Source organism: Euprymna scolopes, chromosome 15 (genome assembly GCF_053919585.1).
Source record: "Euprymna scolopes isolate OS-2025 chromosome 15, ASM5391958v1, whole genome shotgun sequence".
In the NCBI taxonomy this organism is placed as follows: Eukaryota; Metazoa; Mollusca; class Cephalopoda; order Sepiida; family Sepiolidae; genus Euprymna; species Euprymna scolopes.
In genome coordinates this window covers 115,806,726-115,828,140 of record NC_136496.1, presented here as the reverse complement: position 1 = coordinate 115,828,140, position 21,415 = coordinate 115,806,726, and the positions used below count along the sequence as shown (strand labels likewise).

Genomic DNA, 21,415 nt, shown 5'->3' with positions numbered 1-21,415 from the left:
TTGGCGTTTCTGAGAGAAAATGTGTTTAAGAGAATATATAAATTTATTGAATGTATGAGTAATAATAAATCTATGGAATATAAATTATATTTGGAATGTTTCGAATATACACCATATGTATGCTAATTTTCATCTTTGTTTATCATATTGTATACATGCATGTTTATATATGTGTTGCACATGCAAGTTTATATATGTGTTGCATATGCATGTTTATATGTGTTGCACGTGCATATTTATGTGTTGCACATGCATATTTATATGTGTTGCACATGCATGTTTATATATGTTGCACATGTATCTTTGTGTTGCACGTGCATGTTTGTGTTGCACCTGCACGTTTGTGTTGCACCTGCATGTTTGTGTGTTGCACATGCATGTTTATGTGTTGCATATACATGTTTATATATGTGTTGCACCTGCATGTTAATGTGTTGCATATGCATGATTGTGTTGCAGTGCATGATTATGTGTTGCACCTGCGTGTTTATATGTGTTGCACATGCATATTTATGTGTTGCACATGTATGTTTATCTGTGTTGCACATGCATGTTTATGTGTTGCATATGTATTTTATGTGTTGCACATGCATGTTAATATATTGCACATGCATGTTTATATATATTGCATATGTATGTTTATATATATTGCATATGCATGTTTATATATATATATTGCATATGCATGTTTATATATATATTGCATATGCATGTTTATATATATATTGCATATGCATGTTTATATATATATTGCATATGCATGTTTATATATATATTGCATATGCATGTTTATATATATTGCATATGCATGTTTATATATATATTGCATACGCATGTTTATATATATATATTGCATACGCATGTTTATATATATATATATATTGCATACGCATGTTTATATATATATATATATTGCATACGCATGTTAATATATATATATATTGCATACGCATGTTTATATATATATATTGCATACGCATGTTTATATATATATTGCATACGCATGTTTATATATATATATATATATATTGCATACGCATGTATATATATATATTGCATACGCATGTTTATATATATATTGCATACGCATGTTTATATATATATATTGCATACGCATGTTTATATATATATTGCATACGCATCTTTATATATATATTGCATACGCATGTTTATATATATATTGCATACGCATGTTTATATATATATTGCCTACGCATGTTTATATATATATTGCCTACGCATGTTTATATATATATTGCCTCTGCATGTTTATATATATATATATATTGCAGATGCATAATTATATATATATTGCATACGCATGTTTATATATATATTGCATACGCATGTTTATATATATATATTGCATACGCATGTTTATATATATATATTGCATACGCATGTTTATATATATATATTGCATACGCATGTTTATATATATATATTGCCTACGCATGTTTATATATATTGCCTATGCATGTTTATATATATATATATATATATATATATTGCAGATGCATAATTATATATATACATATATTGCATATGCATGTTTATATATATATATTGCATATGCATGTTTATATATGTATTGCATATGCATGTTTATATATGTATTGCATATGCATGTTTATATATGTATTGCATATGCATGTTTATATATGTATTGCATATGCATGTTTATATATGTATTGCATATGCATGTTTATATATATGTATTGCATATGCATGTTTATATATATATTGCATATGCATGTTTATATATATATTGCATATGCATGTTTATATATATATTGCATATGCATGTTTATATATATATATATATTGCGTATGCATGTTTATATATATTGCATATGCATGTTTATATATATATATATTGCATATGCATGTTTATATATATATATATTGCATATGCATGTTTATATATATTGCATACGCATGTTTATATATATTGCATATGCATGTTTATATATATTGCATATGCATGTTTATATATGTATATATGTATATATATATTGCGTATGCATGTTTATATATATATTGCATATGCATGTTTATATATATATATATATATTGAATATGCATGTTTATATATATATTACATATGCATGTTTATATATATTGCATATGCATGTTTATATATATATGTATATATATATATGTTGCATATGCATGTTTATATATGTATATATATGTTGCATATGCATGTTTATATATGTATATATGTATTGCATATGCATGTTTATATATGTATATATGTATATATATATATTGCATATGCATGTTTATATATATATATGTATATATATATGTTGCATATGCATGTTTATATATGTATATATATTGCATATGCATGTTTATATATATATATTGCATATGCATGTTTATATATATATATTGCATATGCATGTTTATATATATTGCATATGCATGTTTATATATATATGTATATATTGCATATGCATGTTTATATATATATATATATATATATATATATATATATATATATATTGCATATGCATGTTTATATATATTGCATATGCATGTTTATATATATATTGCATATGCAGGTTTATATATATACTAGTCTACCCATGGCCCGTTGGATCAGTATATATTTACTATGCAATTAATGTATGAGCATGACACTTGTGACGTAAAGAAAATAGTTTTTTGTGACGTAACAGAAACATTTCTATGAAAGTATATAAAAATGAAAAAAGAATATAGATAGATTTCTATGAGTCGTTCTGTTTATAATTGTTTATTCTTAAAAAAAAAACTTACAGCCATTGAATTATAAGCTGTTTGCCATACTTATAGGTAAATGGGCACTGGACAGATTCCATAATACTTAAAGTTAAATTCAAATTTTGAAATATCTTAATTTAAACGTGAAAAAAGTTTTTTTTTTTTAAATTGTGTCGCTGAAAACGTACACAGTAAAACAATACATTGTAAAATAGTAGATTTATTTGTAAGAAAATTGCGTTAAAATAACTTAAACGTAATACGGAAATGAACGATGTAAAAAAATGCAGAAAGTATTAACAATTGTTTATTTGGATAATCTAAAACGCAAAATAAAATTAGGCCGCTGAAAACGTACACAGTAAAAAAAAAATACGTTGTCAACAGGTCAAAGTTGATTTATTTGTGAGAAAATTGCGACAGTCTAGTTGTAATATAGAATAGTTGCAAAACATCCCCTAAGGGGCCAGTATGGTTTATTAGCTATGGAATAAATGTATGAACATGACAATTGTGACGTAAAGAAAATAGGTGTTTTGTGACATAACAGAAACATTTTCTATGAAAATATATTAAAATGAAAAAAGAATATAGATAGATTTCTATGAGTCATTCTGTTTATAATATTTTTATTAAAAAAAACTTCTTCTGTATTAGTAGTAGTAGTATTAGTAGAAGTAGTAGAGTAGTAGTAGGGAAAATACATGTCAACCAGTAGTAGTAATAGTAGGTTAAGGAAGAGGAGGCGTAGTAGTAGTTGTAAAGAGGAGAAGTAATAGTAGTAGCAAGAAGAGGAGGCGTAGTATTAGTAGTAGTAGTAGGAGGAGGAGGAGGATAGTGCGCAAGCAAACAACCAAGAACAACAGAGTTTTAATATTATATATATATATATATATATATATATATATATTACATATGCATGTTTATATATATATATATATATATATATATTACATATGCATGTTTATATATATATATATATATATATTACATATGCATGTTTATATATATATATATATATATATATATATATATATTACATATGCATGTTTTTATATATATATATATATATATATATATATATATATATATACACATTGCATATGCATGTTTATATATGTTGCATATCTTTCCACACACACCTGTTGTATACGTGAGAGTAATTACCTGAGCTTACATACACGTTTTCGTTTTTATATTTAGGCGCTCATCTATTTTCAAGTTTTGAGTCTGCAATTTTGAATCGAAAACTTTCTTGTATATTCTTTACGAGCAGGGAGGGGCGCCCGGCTTTGCCCGGTCATAAAATACTCTAAAATATGATATTTTAATTTGTCCAGATTTCGTATATGCTATTATAGAGTCGTGGTTTCCAAAGTAAAAAAAAAAAAAATATTTGGGTGCCATCAGCTAGAATCGAAACCGAAAGCAAAACTGTAGCATTCAAAGTTAGTGACGTTACTACTGCACCAACGTGACACGCATATGACCTGATTAGAATAAACCAAGATGAATGTACAAAATGGATAACGATTTTCACAATTTTGACGCCTTTTGGACTACTTAAAAACTATTTTTACCAACTAAAGAGCCATAAAAGAACGATCCATAAAAATCCAATTATGTGAGGCCCCTAGCGCCGCTGGGCGACTTAGTTTCGGGAGAGCTCGTTTGAAAATATGAAGATGGACAGACAGACAAACAGACAGAAAGACGTAGTGAGTTTTATAAATTAAATTTCCAATCTATTTTTTTTAATATCACAACTCACAGGAAATTCTACCCACACTTGTTATTAATGGAGATTTGGTACCTGCTTATCTTTTTTTTACATGGGGGTCACCACTTATCAAGGCCCGAAGGCCACTCGGGGATAAGGGTTATTGCGTGCACAGTAATCAATGAGATAGTATTGTAGTAATCATTAGTATTAAGGGTTTTGATAGTGTCTTACTTAAGGGGGCCGTTTATCAGGAGTTTGTTTATGTTGGACTTGAAGACGTCCAAGTTGTAGTCAGGTGAGAAAGAAGCTTTGCCTATGGAATCTACGTCTAGATTTAGGCACAGATAAATAGTGGGGAAAATTATTGACAGCCAGGCGGGTGTTTCTCGTGAAAGATTGGCGAGGGGGGGGGCGAGGGATTGGAGCTCAGACGAGCACCTGCCATGGAAATAACGATAAAACAAAGACAGGCTCGCAACGGCTCTCCTTTGGGAGAGAGGTTGCAGGGAAGAGAAAAGGGCATCCCCCACTAAACCACGAAGTCTATTTTGTACTCTGTCAAGGCAGGATAGGCTGTTTTTAGCAGCTCCTGCCCTGATGTGGCAGCAGTATTCCATCCTTGGGCGTACTTGGCTTTTATACAGACAGAGAATTGCATCAGTAGTGAGATATCTTCTGGGGCGGTAGAAGAATCCCACCATTCTCCCAGCGTCCCTGGCAACAGATTTGATGTACGTGTTCCATTTCAGATCAGGAGTAAAGGTCAAACCCAGAAGCATGTCAAAACATGGAGCCTCCCCAAGACGAGAGCCATCCATTTCAATTGATGCCAGATGGGGATCAGAGCGTTGATGATGTAAAGATAGAAGCTTGGTTTTGGATACATTAAAAGTGACCAGCCACCTCTTCCCCCATTGTACCACGCGCTCAAGATCAGAGGAGAGAGAATCAGAGAGAACATCATCATTTACGGCCTTTGATGTGTTGCCATAGATGGTCGTGTCATCAGCATAGATGTGAACGAATGATTTAAGTATGTGTTTTGGGAGATCATTGATGTAGGACTCCAGCATTAATACTGTGGGCCTCTGATTTCTGCCCATCAACCACTACTCTTATGAACCTATCAGAGAGAAATGATTTAATGATTGAGAAACATTTCCAGTAATACCGTAGCTGGAAATCTTGTGAAGCCGAAACTACACTATTACTATCTCTTAATGCTCCATTCAGTTTACTATGCTGTTTTTGACTCATGTAAGAAAAGCGTGTATATGTTCATTTTCATTATACCTTCCTCCAAGGGATAACTATTTCGAGGGAGTATAGTGTAATATCTTTTCTTTTATAAAACCATTACCTACCAATGTTTCTGAGGTGAGATAGCGTTTGTGTTGTTGTCATTACACCATTCTCCCAAGCATTACCTTATCGGTTATAGGAAAATGATGCCTGGTGCGGGTGTATATTATCACCAGTTCTCTTAACAGCATATTCCACATTAGACATGCCTAAATATTGTGAGAAGCTTGCGCTAGTGTCTTAGTCGGGCCTCGCTACGGCGAAAAGTTTTCCGTTTACGCTTAATGACCAGTTGACTTGATGGTTGTCGCAGTCGTACTGCCACGTGTGATAAGTTTTATTTCTCCCCCCGGGAAGCCACAAATATAGATTCAAATTTCAGTATCCAGCGGGGTATCTTCCAAGGAGATGGCCCATCACTGCTGCTCTTCAGTATTAGAATGAATCCACCCAGCAAGCTCTTCAAAAATTCGATGCTGGGTACAACCTTGGTATAGTTTAGTTCTCTCCCAATGCAAGAACTTAGATAACAGTTTGAAGATGAGATCGAGAAGTTAGTGCTACAGAGGAGGCGCACTCTGACCTGCAAAAAAAGTGTCCAGCATTTCCCGGTGAGGGCGCCTCAGGCGATTAGAAATAAACTAACTCTCTTCTGGAAGAGAGAATACAAGGCCAAGGAGGGTAGATCTTCTAGACCTGCACAGAATTTAACTCCCAACCGTTAAATCCACGGGGGCCGGATCATTACATGAATGGTCTAATCTGTTGAGTTGGAGGTGGGGGCAGGATGAAAATCCCTTGGCAGAAGAAAGGATGAAAGTAAAAGAAAGTAAACTGTTTACTCTTTATGGACGATCTCAAAATCTGTGCAGAGATAAAAACACTTTGTCTCCGCGATAGGAAATGTAAAATGTTGACAGCGGATGTCTGCATAGAGTTTGGATTTGCTAAATGTGTCAAATGCACAAAAACGAAAAGATGGAATAATAAAGTAATATTTCCATTAGTCTTTTCTGCTTTATATTTTAGAAACCATTTTCATCGTTTAAAGAGTTTATTAAATAAATTCTTGATTATCTCTGCCGGCATTTTATTCGGTCGTTTTCTTCGCGATTTTTAATTGTAACGCCATTGTACTTCGTTTTTAATCACTTAAAACGGCGTTGTAATTTGATTGAATTGTAATTTGATTGAATTGTAATTTCGATCGCAGAGATGCAATCATTTCAATGTAAAATTGATCATCGTTAACATTTATTAAGCACAATCAACGAATCGTCTTCCATGCAATAAAATTGTTATCTCTAACAATTCACGTCCAAATATAACATTTAAAGTAACTCATTTTAAACTAGGTTATAATTTGAACAATATTTATTTGATTAATGTAATGAGCAAATTCAATTAAATTTCACACAATTTCGATTTGAAAAAAAGAAAGAAAATTAATGGCATGCAACTTTAATTTCCGCTTGACAATATACGTAATTCAGTACCATGCATATTGACTTGTTATATATAATTTAGTACCATGCATATTAAGTTGTTATATATAATTTAGTACCATGCATATTAAGTTGTTATATATAATTTAGTACCGTGCATATTGAGTTGTTATATATAATTAAGTACCATGCATATTAAGTTGTTATATATAATTTAGTACCATGCCTATTAAGTTGTTATATATAATTTAGTACCATGCATATTAAGTTGTTATATATAATTTAGTACCGTGCATATTGAGTTGTTATATATAATTTAGTACCATGCATATTAAGTTGTTATATATAATTTAGTACCATGCATATTAAGTTGTTATATATAATTTAGTACCATGCATATTAAGTTGTTATATATAATTTAGTACCATGCATATTAAGTTGTTATATATAATTTATTACCATGCATATTAAGTTGTTATATATAATTTAGTACCATGCATATTAAGTTGTTATATATAATTTATTACCATGCATATTAAGTTGTTATATATAATTTAGTACCATGCATATTAAGTTGTTATATATAATTTAGTACCATGCATATTAAGTTGTTATATATAATTTAGTACCATGCATATTAAGTTGTTATATATAATTTAGTACCATGCATATTAAGTTGTTATATATAATTTAGTACCATGCATATTAAGTTGTTATATATAATTTAGTACCATGCATATTAAGTTGTTATATATAATTTAGTACCATGCATATTAAGTTGTTATATATAATTTAGTATAATGCATATTAAATTATTATATATAATTTAGTACAATGCATATTAAATTGTTATATATAATTTAGTACCATGTATATTAAATTATTATATATAATTTAGTACAATGCATATTAAATTGTTATATATAATTTAGTACCATGTATATTAAATTATTATATATAATTTAGTACCATGCATAATAAATTATTATATATAATTTAGTATAATGCGTATTAAGTTATTATATATAATTTATTACCATGCATATTAAATTATTATATATAATTTAGTACCATGCATATTAAATTGTTATACATAATTTAGTACCATGCATATTAAATTGTTATATATAATTTAGTACCATGCATATTAAGTTGTTATATATAATTTAGTACCATGCATATTAAGTTATTATATATAATTTAGTACCATGCATATTAAATTATTATATATAATTTAGTACCATGTATAATTAATTATTGTATACAATTTAGTACCATGCATAATAAATTATTATATATAATTTAGTATAATGCATATTTAATTATTATATATAATTTAGTACCATGCATATTAAGTTGTTATACATAATTTAGTACCATGCATATTAAATTGTTATTCATAATTTAGTACTATGCATATTAAGTTGTTATATATAACTTAGTACCATGCATATTACGTTGTTATATATTAGAACAGAGATGTAAAGTAGAAGTTTACAAAAAAGTGGTATTATTCGGCAGAATACTCCGAAGCTAGTAACTAGGTAATCCTTAATCCGCGGAGTTTCAAAAAATGCCAATTTTTCTTATCAGAGGAAAGAACAGTTTGCAAAATAATCAGATAGTCACGCTAAATTTTAGCATTGTGATGTATTTGCTGGTTACTGTATAGGATGAAACTGAAAGTTTTATGATTTGTAGTCACATTCTCACTTATATATATATCTGTGAGAAGATCCTCTCAACTTCTATAGTCAACGAATGTTGATCTGCAGAGACCAAATACGGTATATAGGATATTCAGATATGTAGAAAACTTTTTTATCCATTTTCATCCGTAAAAAAGTGCTGTTATGGGGTACAAAATTGTACAATTGATTCGTGAGAGTGATCAAATTATTATCGGTTTGCTGTTTATACGAATGCGCATGCGTGGATCGTTTACATTACTGATTACTTATGTTCAGAATAAGTTGTTTGAAAACACCTTTTAAAGATTGTGTCACGCTGGGATAATGGTGATAATACTTGATTCTCTGTCTTTGAGTTTTAGTTTCAATCTCAGCTCGATCATTTTTTTTGTTCTTTGTTTTACTTAAAAGAAGTGAGCAGTTTAGAAAAAAAAAACAATACTCGCATGCACATGTCTCAGTTTCTGTATTAATTAAAATATAACATTTATAGGTATTTTAAGACTGACAACGCCGGGCGGCAAGTTAGTATATATATATATATATATATATATATATATATATATATATATATATATATATATATATATACTAGCAGGCCACTTGGCGTTACTCGGTCATAAAATACGCTTAATATGATATTTTAATTCATGCAGATCTTGTATATATTATTATAGAGCCAGTCTAAAAATATACAAGTTAGAAAAGCATTTCATCCAAGGCATGAAAATTGTTAAACAAAATGTTTTTACTACAGGCTTTAAGAATAAAGGTACAAGATTCAATTTGAAATTTATTTATCTTTAAAGTGCACTTTTATACATTTTACAAAGTAAAGTATAAAAATTTAATTTATATTGAAAAAAAAAATACCTTGGATTTATTTTATGTAATGTACATTCTGTTGCACTTTAAAAAAAATTGAAAATTTTATATCTATATCATTAATTGCGAGATGAAAGATAATGTTTTTAATAAATATGCTGCAATTCTTTAAAAATGCCATGTATTCATTAAAAGAAAAGAAGTTTTTTTTTTTTTACACAGTGATCACCACTTATCAAGGCCCGGAAGCCACTCAGGGATAAGGGTTATTGCAAGTACATTACGTTAGTGTGGAGATTTGATGAAGTGTTTACTTAAGGGGGCGGTTCATTAGGAATTTGTTAACATTGGACTTGAACACAACCAAGTTGTAGTCCGGTGGGAAGCAGGCAGACGGAACAGAGTTCCACAGGCGTGCAGTTCTAAGAAAGAAGCTTTGGTCATAGAATCCACCTTTTGATTCAGATAAAGAGTGGGGGAAATTTTTCACAGTGGATTCAGCTAGACGGGTGTTTTTCGTGAAAGATTGGCGAGGGGGGCCTAGAGGTTGGAGTTCAGACGAGCACCTGCCATGGAAATAACGATAAAACAAGGATAGGCTCGCAACGTCTCTTCTGTGGGAGAGAGGTTGCAGGGTAGAAAAAAGGGCATCCCCCACTAAGCCACGAAGTCTATTTTGTACTCTGTCAAGGCAGGATAGGCTGTTTTTTGCAGCTCCTGCCCAGATATGGCAACAGTATTCCATCCTTGGACGAACTCAAAGCTGAATTGTAATGCATTATATGTACAAATAACTGAAATCGAAATCTACGATTGTTTAAAAAATTAATATTTTGCAATATTTCTTTGGTATTATTGTAGATTAATACCTTCCGTTAAACTCCCATTCCCACCTCTCCAAAATATGCTATTTTACCTTTGTAAGCAATTACGTGTTAATACCTTTAAAAAATACTTCAATGAAAGGTAAACAAATATTATTTTAGAATTTAATGTAAAACGATTCCCAAGTTTGAACCATTCTAGCGTTTTAGGGCAGTTAACCATTTTTTTCTATCAGAGAACAATCCTGTGCGCTTTTTTTTTTCTAAAGACGATTTTGTGTAGTTTTATAAGGGTCTTTGTGCAATTATGAGAGGGTAGGGAGTTTGCAACTCTGATTTGGGTTAATGATTGAGCTAAGGAAAATTATGTGTCTACACCCTAAAGATTTGATAGAAACAAAACAAAAACAATTTTAGAATTTAGAGTGAGGGTTAGTTTAACATAAATTTAATGTAAAATAATTCACCATTTCGAGACCATTCTAGCGTTTAAGGACAGTTGACTGAATTTATTTTTTATGAAAGGAATTTTTTTTAGATACTTATAAGTATCTAGCTTACCAAGGAACTTTGTTTGGTGAGGAGCTTGCCACTTAGACTTAGCGTTATTGTTAGGACTAAAGAAGGTTTAAAGAGGAGGAGGCTTGCCACCTCTACCTAAGGTTAGAGGTAGGATTAAGGGAGTTTTTTTAAGGCGTTTGACCCCCACATTTACGATTAGTGGGTCATAATTATTGGCTTTTGAAAATGTTATGCCTTAGATTTTGGGCATCAAATTACTTTTAAATATGACATTTATTTTTTTTTTTTTTGTCGTAATTCTTAAGGGTGTGAAACTTAACAAGAATGACGGCAAATAGATAAAAATGAATTTCATTTAAAACAAGTGACGTCACTAACAGAAAACGTGACGTTTGGAAAACTTATTGAGTATTTTTTGCCCACTTATTTATATATAAAAAAACATTTTTTGCTAAAGCTAACAAATCCTTCACGAATTTTTGATGAATTTTGTTTTTATTTTCAATTACATTTCTTGTCCGATGACACATTATTTCGTTAAACTTTCCAGTTCAAGACGTTTTTTTTCATTTCTTTACCTGGACTTTAGACCAAGATCACAGTGTAGTATTCTGAGGCTACCCTTCGCCTTTTCTGTCCTCTGTCAGTGGAGGAGAACTCCTTAATAACTGAGACAATTTTTATGTTTGTTTCTATTCAGATTGACCTTTTTGGGGAAGCTGGATTTTCCTCACATTAACTGACCTTGTGTCTAACTGTCCTCGTGGCCTAATTATGTCAAATTTACTGGGTAAAACAAATGTTCCCGAATGACACGTGAGGAGCGCCACAATAAGAGCATAACAATCTAAAACTTCAAAATATCTTATCTTTAATTCTTCAAGATGTGTTCTTGTTTTTAGGAATATTTTTGTTCAATATCATTTAACAAGTTGTAAAAGAACAGTGAAAACAACGATTAAAATATTGAAGATTGCATTGCAGTAAGTAAAAATGTTAACAAAGGCAAAGCAATGCAACTTCAGACAAACAGCGAATTTAATCGCAAATTTAGACGAAAGTCAAAGGGAATATGTCAAATATTCTAAATGTCTTCATAGTAAAATTGAAGTATCTATTATCCCTAATTTGAGTTTTTACTTTTTGCTTCTAAGAAACAATGTATCATTTTTCGCTTGTAAAATCGACACTTGTGCAGAATACGTACTGCGTTATGCTCGACATATTTCTTGCAGGTTACTTAAACCGCTGAAAGATTCCGAAACGCTTAGCTATTGAAATCGCAACAGGCGACAATTGGCAAACAAGGTGTTTTGTTTATACTTTTTTAACGGAATATTTTGTTTATTAAATTATTGGGTAAGAGTAAAAAATTATTAAATCTTCCTCCCCGAAATAGGAATGGTTTTCTAAATAAAGAACGTTAATAATTTAGCACGATCCGTAAACTTCGCAAGTAGTTTTTCGATTAAAATTACCATAGCGTTTCAAACATTGGCCATTTTCGATAAAACAAAACAAAGCAAAAACTCGTTTTTGTTCGGCATTTTCCGGCGGTTTAATAAACTATTCGGAAAAATAATGCAACTCATATTTTGCCTAATACCCTAAACTCTCATGTGACGCTACGAATCAGAAGCAATTCCTATTTATTCTTGCGTAAAAGTCAATTTGATACGCACGCTTAGATCCGTAATCTAGCTAAGGAGGAGACTCCGACAACTTTTCTGCTATTGCTTTTAAAAACTAATTTGCTTGTTCGAATATTAATCTGGGAAGGGGAGTAGCTCTTTTTGATTGACGATCGATTATCCAGAATTATAAATCAATATTCGAATGAAGGCAAAGCATTGACCTAGGCCCGAAGCGTTCCATTCAAATATAGGCAATTATAGAAAACGGTTAAAAACATCCACCAGGCATGTAAACTACGATAATCACTTACGATAAACAAAGCTTCATTATATATATATATATATATATATATATATATATATATATATATATATATATATATATATATATATATATATATATATATTAGGGGAACCTGACGTTACCCAGGATTAAATGACGAGCAACGAATGTTCCACATTTCCAATACTTTTATTTTAATTGAAATATATGAAACCGTCCACTTTTCAGTCAAATCGATTGTCTAATCTAGTCAGAGTCGCGGTGCATCGAGATGAAGCGACACATGCCTCTCTACGGTGACTTAGTCCACAATAAACGACCTCGTGTCTGATTATCCTGTAAAATGTCAGCAGAAAATGTAGAAAAGAAAAGACGACATAACTTTGCAGGTAGCTCATTGGTGAACGTATGTCATTAATTTGCATATGTGTTCACAATTGGTAACTGTTAAAAGGGGCGAATTCTAAAACATGACGGTTGAATTTTTTTTTTTTTTTTACAGTTTAGACCGAAAATAAACGGTGGAAGATAATAGTAAATAAACGAGGAGTTGCTGCAAGTTGAGGCAATAAAGGAAAAAAAGACTTTCGTGCGTTGTATTGACAAGAGGAGGATTTGACAATGTCATTTTTTTTGTTTTGTTTCCTTTTAATTTTACATTTACATTGCACTGAAGAGAACCTACTGTTGATTTTATGAAGCTATTTTTATATAATTACTTTAATTTAAGTTTAAAATGCAAAAGTTAGGTATCATGGTTTAGGTGAACTCTAATCAGAAACATTATTTTCGAACGCGCCCCTGACTTATCAAAGAACCTGCTGTTGATTTACGACGCCGAGCCCTTTCCTTTGCAGAGTGATAAGATTTCTCAGATGCACTTGTAATGTTAGTCTTTATAACGGTGTTAACTTTGATCTAAGTCGGACTGTTTCTTCTTTACTCGGATTTTTTCGATTTTAGATACTTATCGGAGGCATTCCGATACAAAACCTAAGAAAACCCTCATACACATTATGTATATTTGTGTCAAATTAAAAAAAAAAAATTTTCTTCGACCAAACGATTTTGCACCACTTTTATGCCTTTTTATGGCGACTAAAATCAAAATATAATTGTACTAAATCTTTTGTCTAGAATCCGTATTCTAATTTTAATCAAAATTCATTATATAATAATTTTGATTCCAGAAAATGTCTACGATTAAAGTAAAGGGCTCTCAAAAATTGGAATTCAAATAATCTTTCTTAATTATTGACTAATGAGCATGAATTTAATTAAATGGATATCTTGAATTTAATGTAAATCGGAAATATTTGAAATTTAAAAAAATGACGTTGTTCCGTTATGTTTTCCAAAATCCCTTTAAAATACTTCAAAGCAACTGGAATTTGGAGAATAGTAATTGATGTCTAAATTTAAAGTTTCTCTTTGTGAACGTGTTCTAATGGAACTTTGATATTTTCCGCTTCTGTTTTCAGCTTCGGCGTTGGATTCTCGCTTGGAATTCAGCAGGAAGAAGCCGGTACGCTACACACTTCTTCTTGGCAAAGCTTTCCCGCAGGTCAGCCGGTTGACGGTGGCCTTCTGGGTGAGAGCCAAAGGAAACAATCTTGACTACGACACTATTATCTCCTACAAACACGAAAAATACACAGATCTTTTTCGAATTACAAGTAGAAGTAATTTGATCTTCAAGATCTTCCGCAAAGTTATTACCACAAATGTGACACTCGCGAATAACGTCTGGACCCACATCGCGTGGACATGGGAGAAAAATGGTAAGTGGTTTCTTATATATTTATACCCATATTTTTTCACTGGATTTATTTACTACTAGCAAAGATACGCGCGTTTAGCGCCGGGCTGTGCTGTATGCTCGCGTACCCATTTCACAGATACCCAAGCGTACAGCAAAGTCACACGCTTAACCTTTGACCTTGAAACATAGTGTGCACCATCACTAAGTCGGAGACCACCATATATATACATAAGTTATGGCCCTGACCTTTGACCTTAACCATGAAAAATGGTGTGCGCCATCCCTAGATGAGGAACCATCATGATGCCAAGTTTAGTCATGATCGGTCCAGTGGTGTGGACTGTAGGAGAGTTGTACACAAACGCGCGCGCGCACACACACACACGAACGCTACTACTTATGTGTGTGTGCGTGTGTGTAGATACTCTTAATTGCATTTTATTATATCTTGTCATGCTCTATGCACCTATCACTTTGTCCTTTGCTAAGTTATAGAGCGCTCTCCCTTTGTGTCTTCATATCGCCACCATCCTCCCCCATATTATATTAGCCCATATTTATCATATCCCCCATTCCTTATAGCCCCAAATTTATTTCAACTCCACAGTAAACTTAAATTTACCTACATTAATTTAACCTCGCCAGATACCCTGCACACCCTTGTCAATCACTCCCTATATACCAAATACCTTAATATCACCAATTATTCCTTTAACTAGATATCGCATTGAAATGTTTGCGACCTAGACCTCCTAGACCCTTTTCTGATGAGAAGATTAGCCTTTGAAATACCTTGATATAAAGAGCGTATAACCCCTCTAATTATAGCTTTTCCTTATGTCGACAAATAAATCTATGTATACAAATATATGGCGTTGTCTTGCCTGTCATGATATACATTTCCCCAAAGCCTCTTGCCTTGATGGAGAGAAGACTAAACCTTGCTGCTGTGCTTTCAAATGATTTGAAATAACAACAAGGGGAGACTTTTTTCCAAATATTTCTATGCTATATCCACCGTCTTTTGGAAATAGGGTACAATTATGAATCTCTCCAGTATCAAATAATACTTATACACTGTGAAATTTACTTTATCTATAAAAACCAAAGTGGGGAGATATAACGTGAGAAATATCTGGAATCAAGTCTCCCCTTGCTGTTATTTCAGATTATTTGAAGCTATAGCAGCAAGTTTTAGTCTCCCCTCTACCAATGCCAGAGGTTTTGGGGAAATATCATATTTTGTAATTCATATGCAAACCTATTAAAACAAATGGCTGATTGAAACATTTTATTGCTGTAAAAATGTGCCAACAATATTCCGTGGATGATGGAGGATCCACTTGATGTGCGACTTTAAGGATAACTATCACATAGCTTACTACACAATTCAAGCCATTAGATTTTCAACAAGGCCTCTTTTGTTAAATTCTAATCAGTAGTCGCTGTGATTTGGAACTTATAAAATTGTCAAAAACAAAGGTGGTATATCTCTATATATGGATATATCTATATTTGTAGTCAAATTGAATATTGAAATGCTCATATATTTAGTTCTATGGGATGAAACTACATTAAAATTTGCAAGCTTTTTGAAGATTTTAATACTATTCTATGGTTAACATTTTATGACAATTGGTAAAAAAGAATCTATATTTTCAAACTAATAAAATATGGATAAATTCACTTACATTTATATATAGTGTTCTGGCAGGGTAGCTTTATTTTTGCTGCTTTGGGATGAATTTTGCTTAGTTTTTTTTTGCTTGGTTGTCTCCCCTTGCCAGGCCACACACACACACACACACACACACACACACACACACACACACACACACACATATATATATATATATATATATATATATATATATGAGCGACCCGGCAATGCCCAGTATGAATGAAAACTTTTGTATTTCCTGTTCCTAGCTATACCCCCATATTTCCATTTTAATAATGTCCTGTAATTGTCAAATGCTCACGTTTGATCTTTACACTAATTATTTGTTTACTTCAATAATTTACTTAAATCACCCGAAGAAAAGGGTTGATATACCGTAAAACAAAACCACACCAAACCAAACCTTGTGTCCGTCACTTTTATAAATATAATCATAACATGCGTTCTTCAGAATCATCTAGTCTATTTACTGTTTCCTTTGTTCCAATCCGTTGGTCTAGTTGCCTCCGTCAATTTTTTTTTGTTTTAATATTCCATAATACAGCTTTTTATTCCAGAATTGCAAGGTTGTAGAACTCTCTTCCTGCTCACTGTTTTTCCCCTACCCACAGCCTTGCTTTTTTTCAAGACTAAGATCAGTAGGCATCTTTTGTCTTCGCGATAATCATATTTCGTTCTTGTTAGCTCTTTGCATCCAGTGGCATCATAGCTTGTCTCAAGCGATTTCCATAAAACAGAATAAATGAAGGCGAGTTGATATCCAAAAGGTCTCTGTAGAAGTTGATGGGGTTTTTGGCTGCATGTTGTTCTTGGGAGAAGAAAAAAAGAAGAAAAAGAGACACCGATACTGTTATGCAATGAAAACAGCTTTTTTTTTGTTTTAACTGGAAAGAGATTCAAGATATAAAAAAGAAACAATGTTAAAGTTCACAAATTGTACAGTCTGTTTCAGTTTCACGTGGGTCGGTGAGTTGAAAGAACCAGCCACAAATCATTTGCTCAATACGACTTCCGAAATCCAAGTGATTCGAAGCTGTGCCTGTGCGGATGCGCTTTGAAGAATTGGATTCGTACGCCTAGCCATTCTGTTAGTCGATGGACCAAATCCTCATCACTATATTTCATCTGTTTACATAGATGGAAAAAAGTCTGTAATATTTCGATTCTTCGGAATATTGATCTCATCTTGAGTGTTATTTACACAACATCCTCGTGCAAAGATCCGTGGCGTACTTAGTAAAATTCAGTTGTAAAGTTACTCTTCCAGATGTTGAAGGTTTAATCCTCAGTACGGAGGTACCCAAACTACAATTTTAAATTACTTAGGACTTCTACCATGTTATGGCTGACGCAAGAAAATCATGCTTCCCCAGTGGATTAAATAAAGAGTTCCGTTCGAAAGTACGTGTAAATTTCAGAGTCGAACAAGATACACTTGAAGAAAGTCGAAGTTTACATCGATCGAAACATTGTGAAAACAGCACTTAACGCGAGAACACTAGTCCAAAGAGTCCAAATGATACTGATAATCAGTTGTCATCTAAAAAAAAAAATCAGAAACGAAGGCAATAGTCCATCAAAACATAACTGCTACAATATTAGATTTGTCCATTCCAACTATGCGTATTTCGATGATGACTAACCGACAGACCGAACTAATCTTGTCATGCAGGTCGATGGATTTAAGTTGCAATCGATTTGGATCCCAGGAATTCAGGACGTGACGTTTTTAAGAAGGTTGATTACTCAGCCGATGAAATATTGGAAACGATCTTGGATTATTCATAACCAAAGGTTGACATGAAAAAAAGTACGTCTTTTGTTCCATCCGTACTCTTTCAAGATGCAATAATTGCTTTTGATAATCCTAACCATTCCCTACTGGCCCATTAGAATGGATTAACAGCCGGCAATACTGCATCGCTACCTTCCTCCATTTAATCTCTCCTTTTTTTTATTTCCTTTATTGGAGTTAGCAGTGATTCGATCGAATCCCGACAGATGGAGCAGTCGACAGGATTGGATCAATCAAGATTAATGTAGTCATTATTGCTTTCGGATGACTCGTGGAAATAAATTGGATCCATACGTTTCAGCTTCGTGCCAGGCACGTGGATGGGAGAGGAGAATAAGAAGTCATGGTGGGACGTGGGAAGTTTGGGGCGGAAACAAACACAAAGCAAGACTGACCAATGCACTTTGCGTTTGAATTTCATTTGCTTTCGTTCTCGTTCTATCTGGCTTCAGTTAAATCCTTATCAACGGAAGATTGACATCAACTCTTTTGTTACCTAGTGCTTCCAAATCACTGTATGAAGACACTGGCTTTCTAACTTAAAATGCACCAAACATTGATTTTATTGCTTTTGCCTTTCCATTTGCAAAACTCAACCATGTTCTGCAAAGTTATTTTTTTTTGTTCATAGACTTTAAACTAAATGACATGCTCGAAATCTCGTCCAAATTCCCTAATTCGACAGAAACATTTCCGAGTTTGACAAGATACACCTGTAGAAGGTCGGAGATTACATCGACCGAAACGTTGTGAAAATCACACTTAAGATGAAAACAGTAGTCCAATGAATCTAAATAATTCGTTTAAACTTAATATATGGGAATTTGAACTTGTCAGCAAAATTGATTTGATTTCCAGTCGGAAAATAGTTTTGGTGAAAATGCACTGGGGGACCACCTGAAGATTTACCTTTAAAAAGTTGATTACGAGGAGGTTGAAAATAAGAAAATGCCTTTCGGAATAAACACCCCCAACCTCCCCATGTTAAGAACGGCTTTTGGAATAAACACCCTTTGCAGATTGAACAACCAGTGCGGAAACCGTGCATTGATCGTCTTCGGGTGGTCCCCCAGTGCACTTTCACCATAGTTTCTGAGGGAGGGAGTCAAAATGCTCTACGTACGCGCTAATGTACATTTATACGTTTAACTGCGTTTATTTGTAAAGTTGACGTCAAACTTGACAAATAAACGCAGTTAAACGTATAAATGCATGTGTCGTTAGCTCCGATGGCAACTAATACCGCTTGAGAACTAAATATTTTGATTTCGATTTTAGCCAGAGGCATCCATGTCATTTTTTTAAAGTTCTGAAATCACTACTATATATTAGGTACAATATAATAATCAATAAAAAATCGCTTCTGTAATAATAAATACGAAATTAGCATAAATTAAAACATAATTTAAGAGTATTTTACGTTCAGGAGGCGTGCTAGTATATATATATATATATATATATATATATATATATATATATATATATATATATATATATATATATATATATACAGTGATGATCATATTTATTGGCACGGTAAAATAAAAGTTAAATTTTGTCTAATAAATTCTAAAAAAGGGATTAAATTAAAGAAAATAACAAAGTATATTATATATTTTTAACTGGCCTTTCCGATGCAGCAATCGGATTTTAGAAAAAATAAATAACAAAGGAACAACAAAGATAATTGCAAAAAACCCTTGTTCAAAATTATTGGCACGATTTATTTAATAATCAATTGTATAGCCTTTGGCCTTGATTACCTTCCTCAGTCGCTTTTCATAGTTTACAACAAAGTTGTTGCACTCTTCAGTAGTAATTTTAGCCCACTCTTCCTGACAATAATCCTCCAATTGAATAAGATTCTTAGGCTTCCTTTGCATTACCCTCAATTTTAATGTTCTCCATAAATTTTCAATTGTGATTAAGGTCTGGGCTTTGTGATGGCCACTCCAAAACATTAATATGATTGTCCTCAAGCCATTTCTTAGTCAGTTTAGCCGAATGCTTTGGGTCATTATCTTGCATGAACCACCAACGACGACCAAGTGATAGCTCTTTAGCAGAGTCTTTCAGGTTTTCATCCAATATTTTAACATAATCTTCCTTTTTATGCTACCTGTGACCTTAACAAGTCGCCCTGGTCCAGAGGCAGCAAAGGATCCCCAAAACATCAAACTGCCTCCACCGTACTTCACTGTGGGTATGGTGTTCTTAGGCAGGAAAGCTTCGCCAGATTTTCTGTAAATATAAGACACTTTATTATGGCCAAATAACTCTATTTTCGTTTCGTCAGTCCATAGAACACGTTTCCAGAATGCAACATCTTTATCAATATGACGTTTTGCAAAGGCTAGCCTTGCTTTCAGGTGCATAGGCTTCAATAAGGGAGTCTTTCTCGGACGACATGCTTTTAAACCAGCTCTCTTCAAAACTCTACCAACTGTATGTCGAGATACATTCACTCCAGAGGTGCTCTGTTCATCAACAATCTCCCCAACAGAGATCCTTGGGTTTTGTTTTACTTGTCGAACAATTTTCCGTTCATCTCTTGGGAAAGAATCCTTTTTCTCCCTCTACCCTCTAAACTCATAACGTGGCCTTGCGATTTGAACTTGTTTATTATGGCTCTAACAGTGGATTTGGGAAGGTTTAGCTTCTTTGAAATCTTATCATAGCCCTCCCCATTGGTATGGCATGCTACAACAAGCTTCCTGACGTCTTCGCTGTGTTCCTTAGTTTTAACCATGGCGATTGAAAATTATAATTTAGTCACTTATAATAGTTTAAATAAATCGCTATCTAAAAATTATCTGAAAAAAATTATTCACTGAATTAGCGTTAAACAAGCATAATATGGCTATAAAAAAGTTCAGAAAGCACGTAAACCGGAAATTGATTGATATTATACTGATACTAAAAGAAAAACAAAGCCGTGCCAATAATTTTGAACAAGGGGTTTTTGCAATTATCTTTGTTGTTCCTTTGTTATTTATTTTTTCTAAAATCCGATTGCTGCATCGGAAAGGCCAGTTAAAAATACATAATATACTTTGTTATTTTCTTTAATTTAATCCCTTTTTTAGAATTTATTAGACAAAATTTAACTTTTATTTTACCATGCCAATAAATATGATCATCACTATATATATATATATATATATATATATATATATA

At 32.4% G+C, this 21,415-nt stretch overlaps 1 protein-coding gene across 2 annotated transcripts in view; it reads left to right on the top strand.

The window, feature by feature from the left end:
- The window catches only part of LOC145294078 (adhesion G protein-coupled receptor L1-like), a 1,162,895-nt gene that overhangs the window by 499,602 nt on the left and 641,878 nt on the right, over positions 1–21,415 (top strand). For both annotated transcript variants that reach the window (XM_080141133.1, XM_080141131.1), the window contains exon 4: positions 14,482–14,781. In XM_080141133.1, the coding sequence (XP_079997259.1) occupies positions 14,482–14,781 (300 nt within the window). The remainder of the gene's footprint in view (positions 1–14,481; positions 14,782–21,415) is intronic.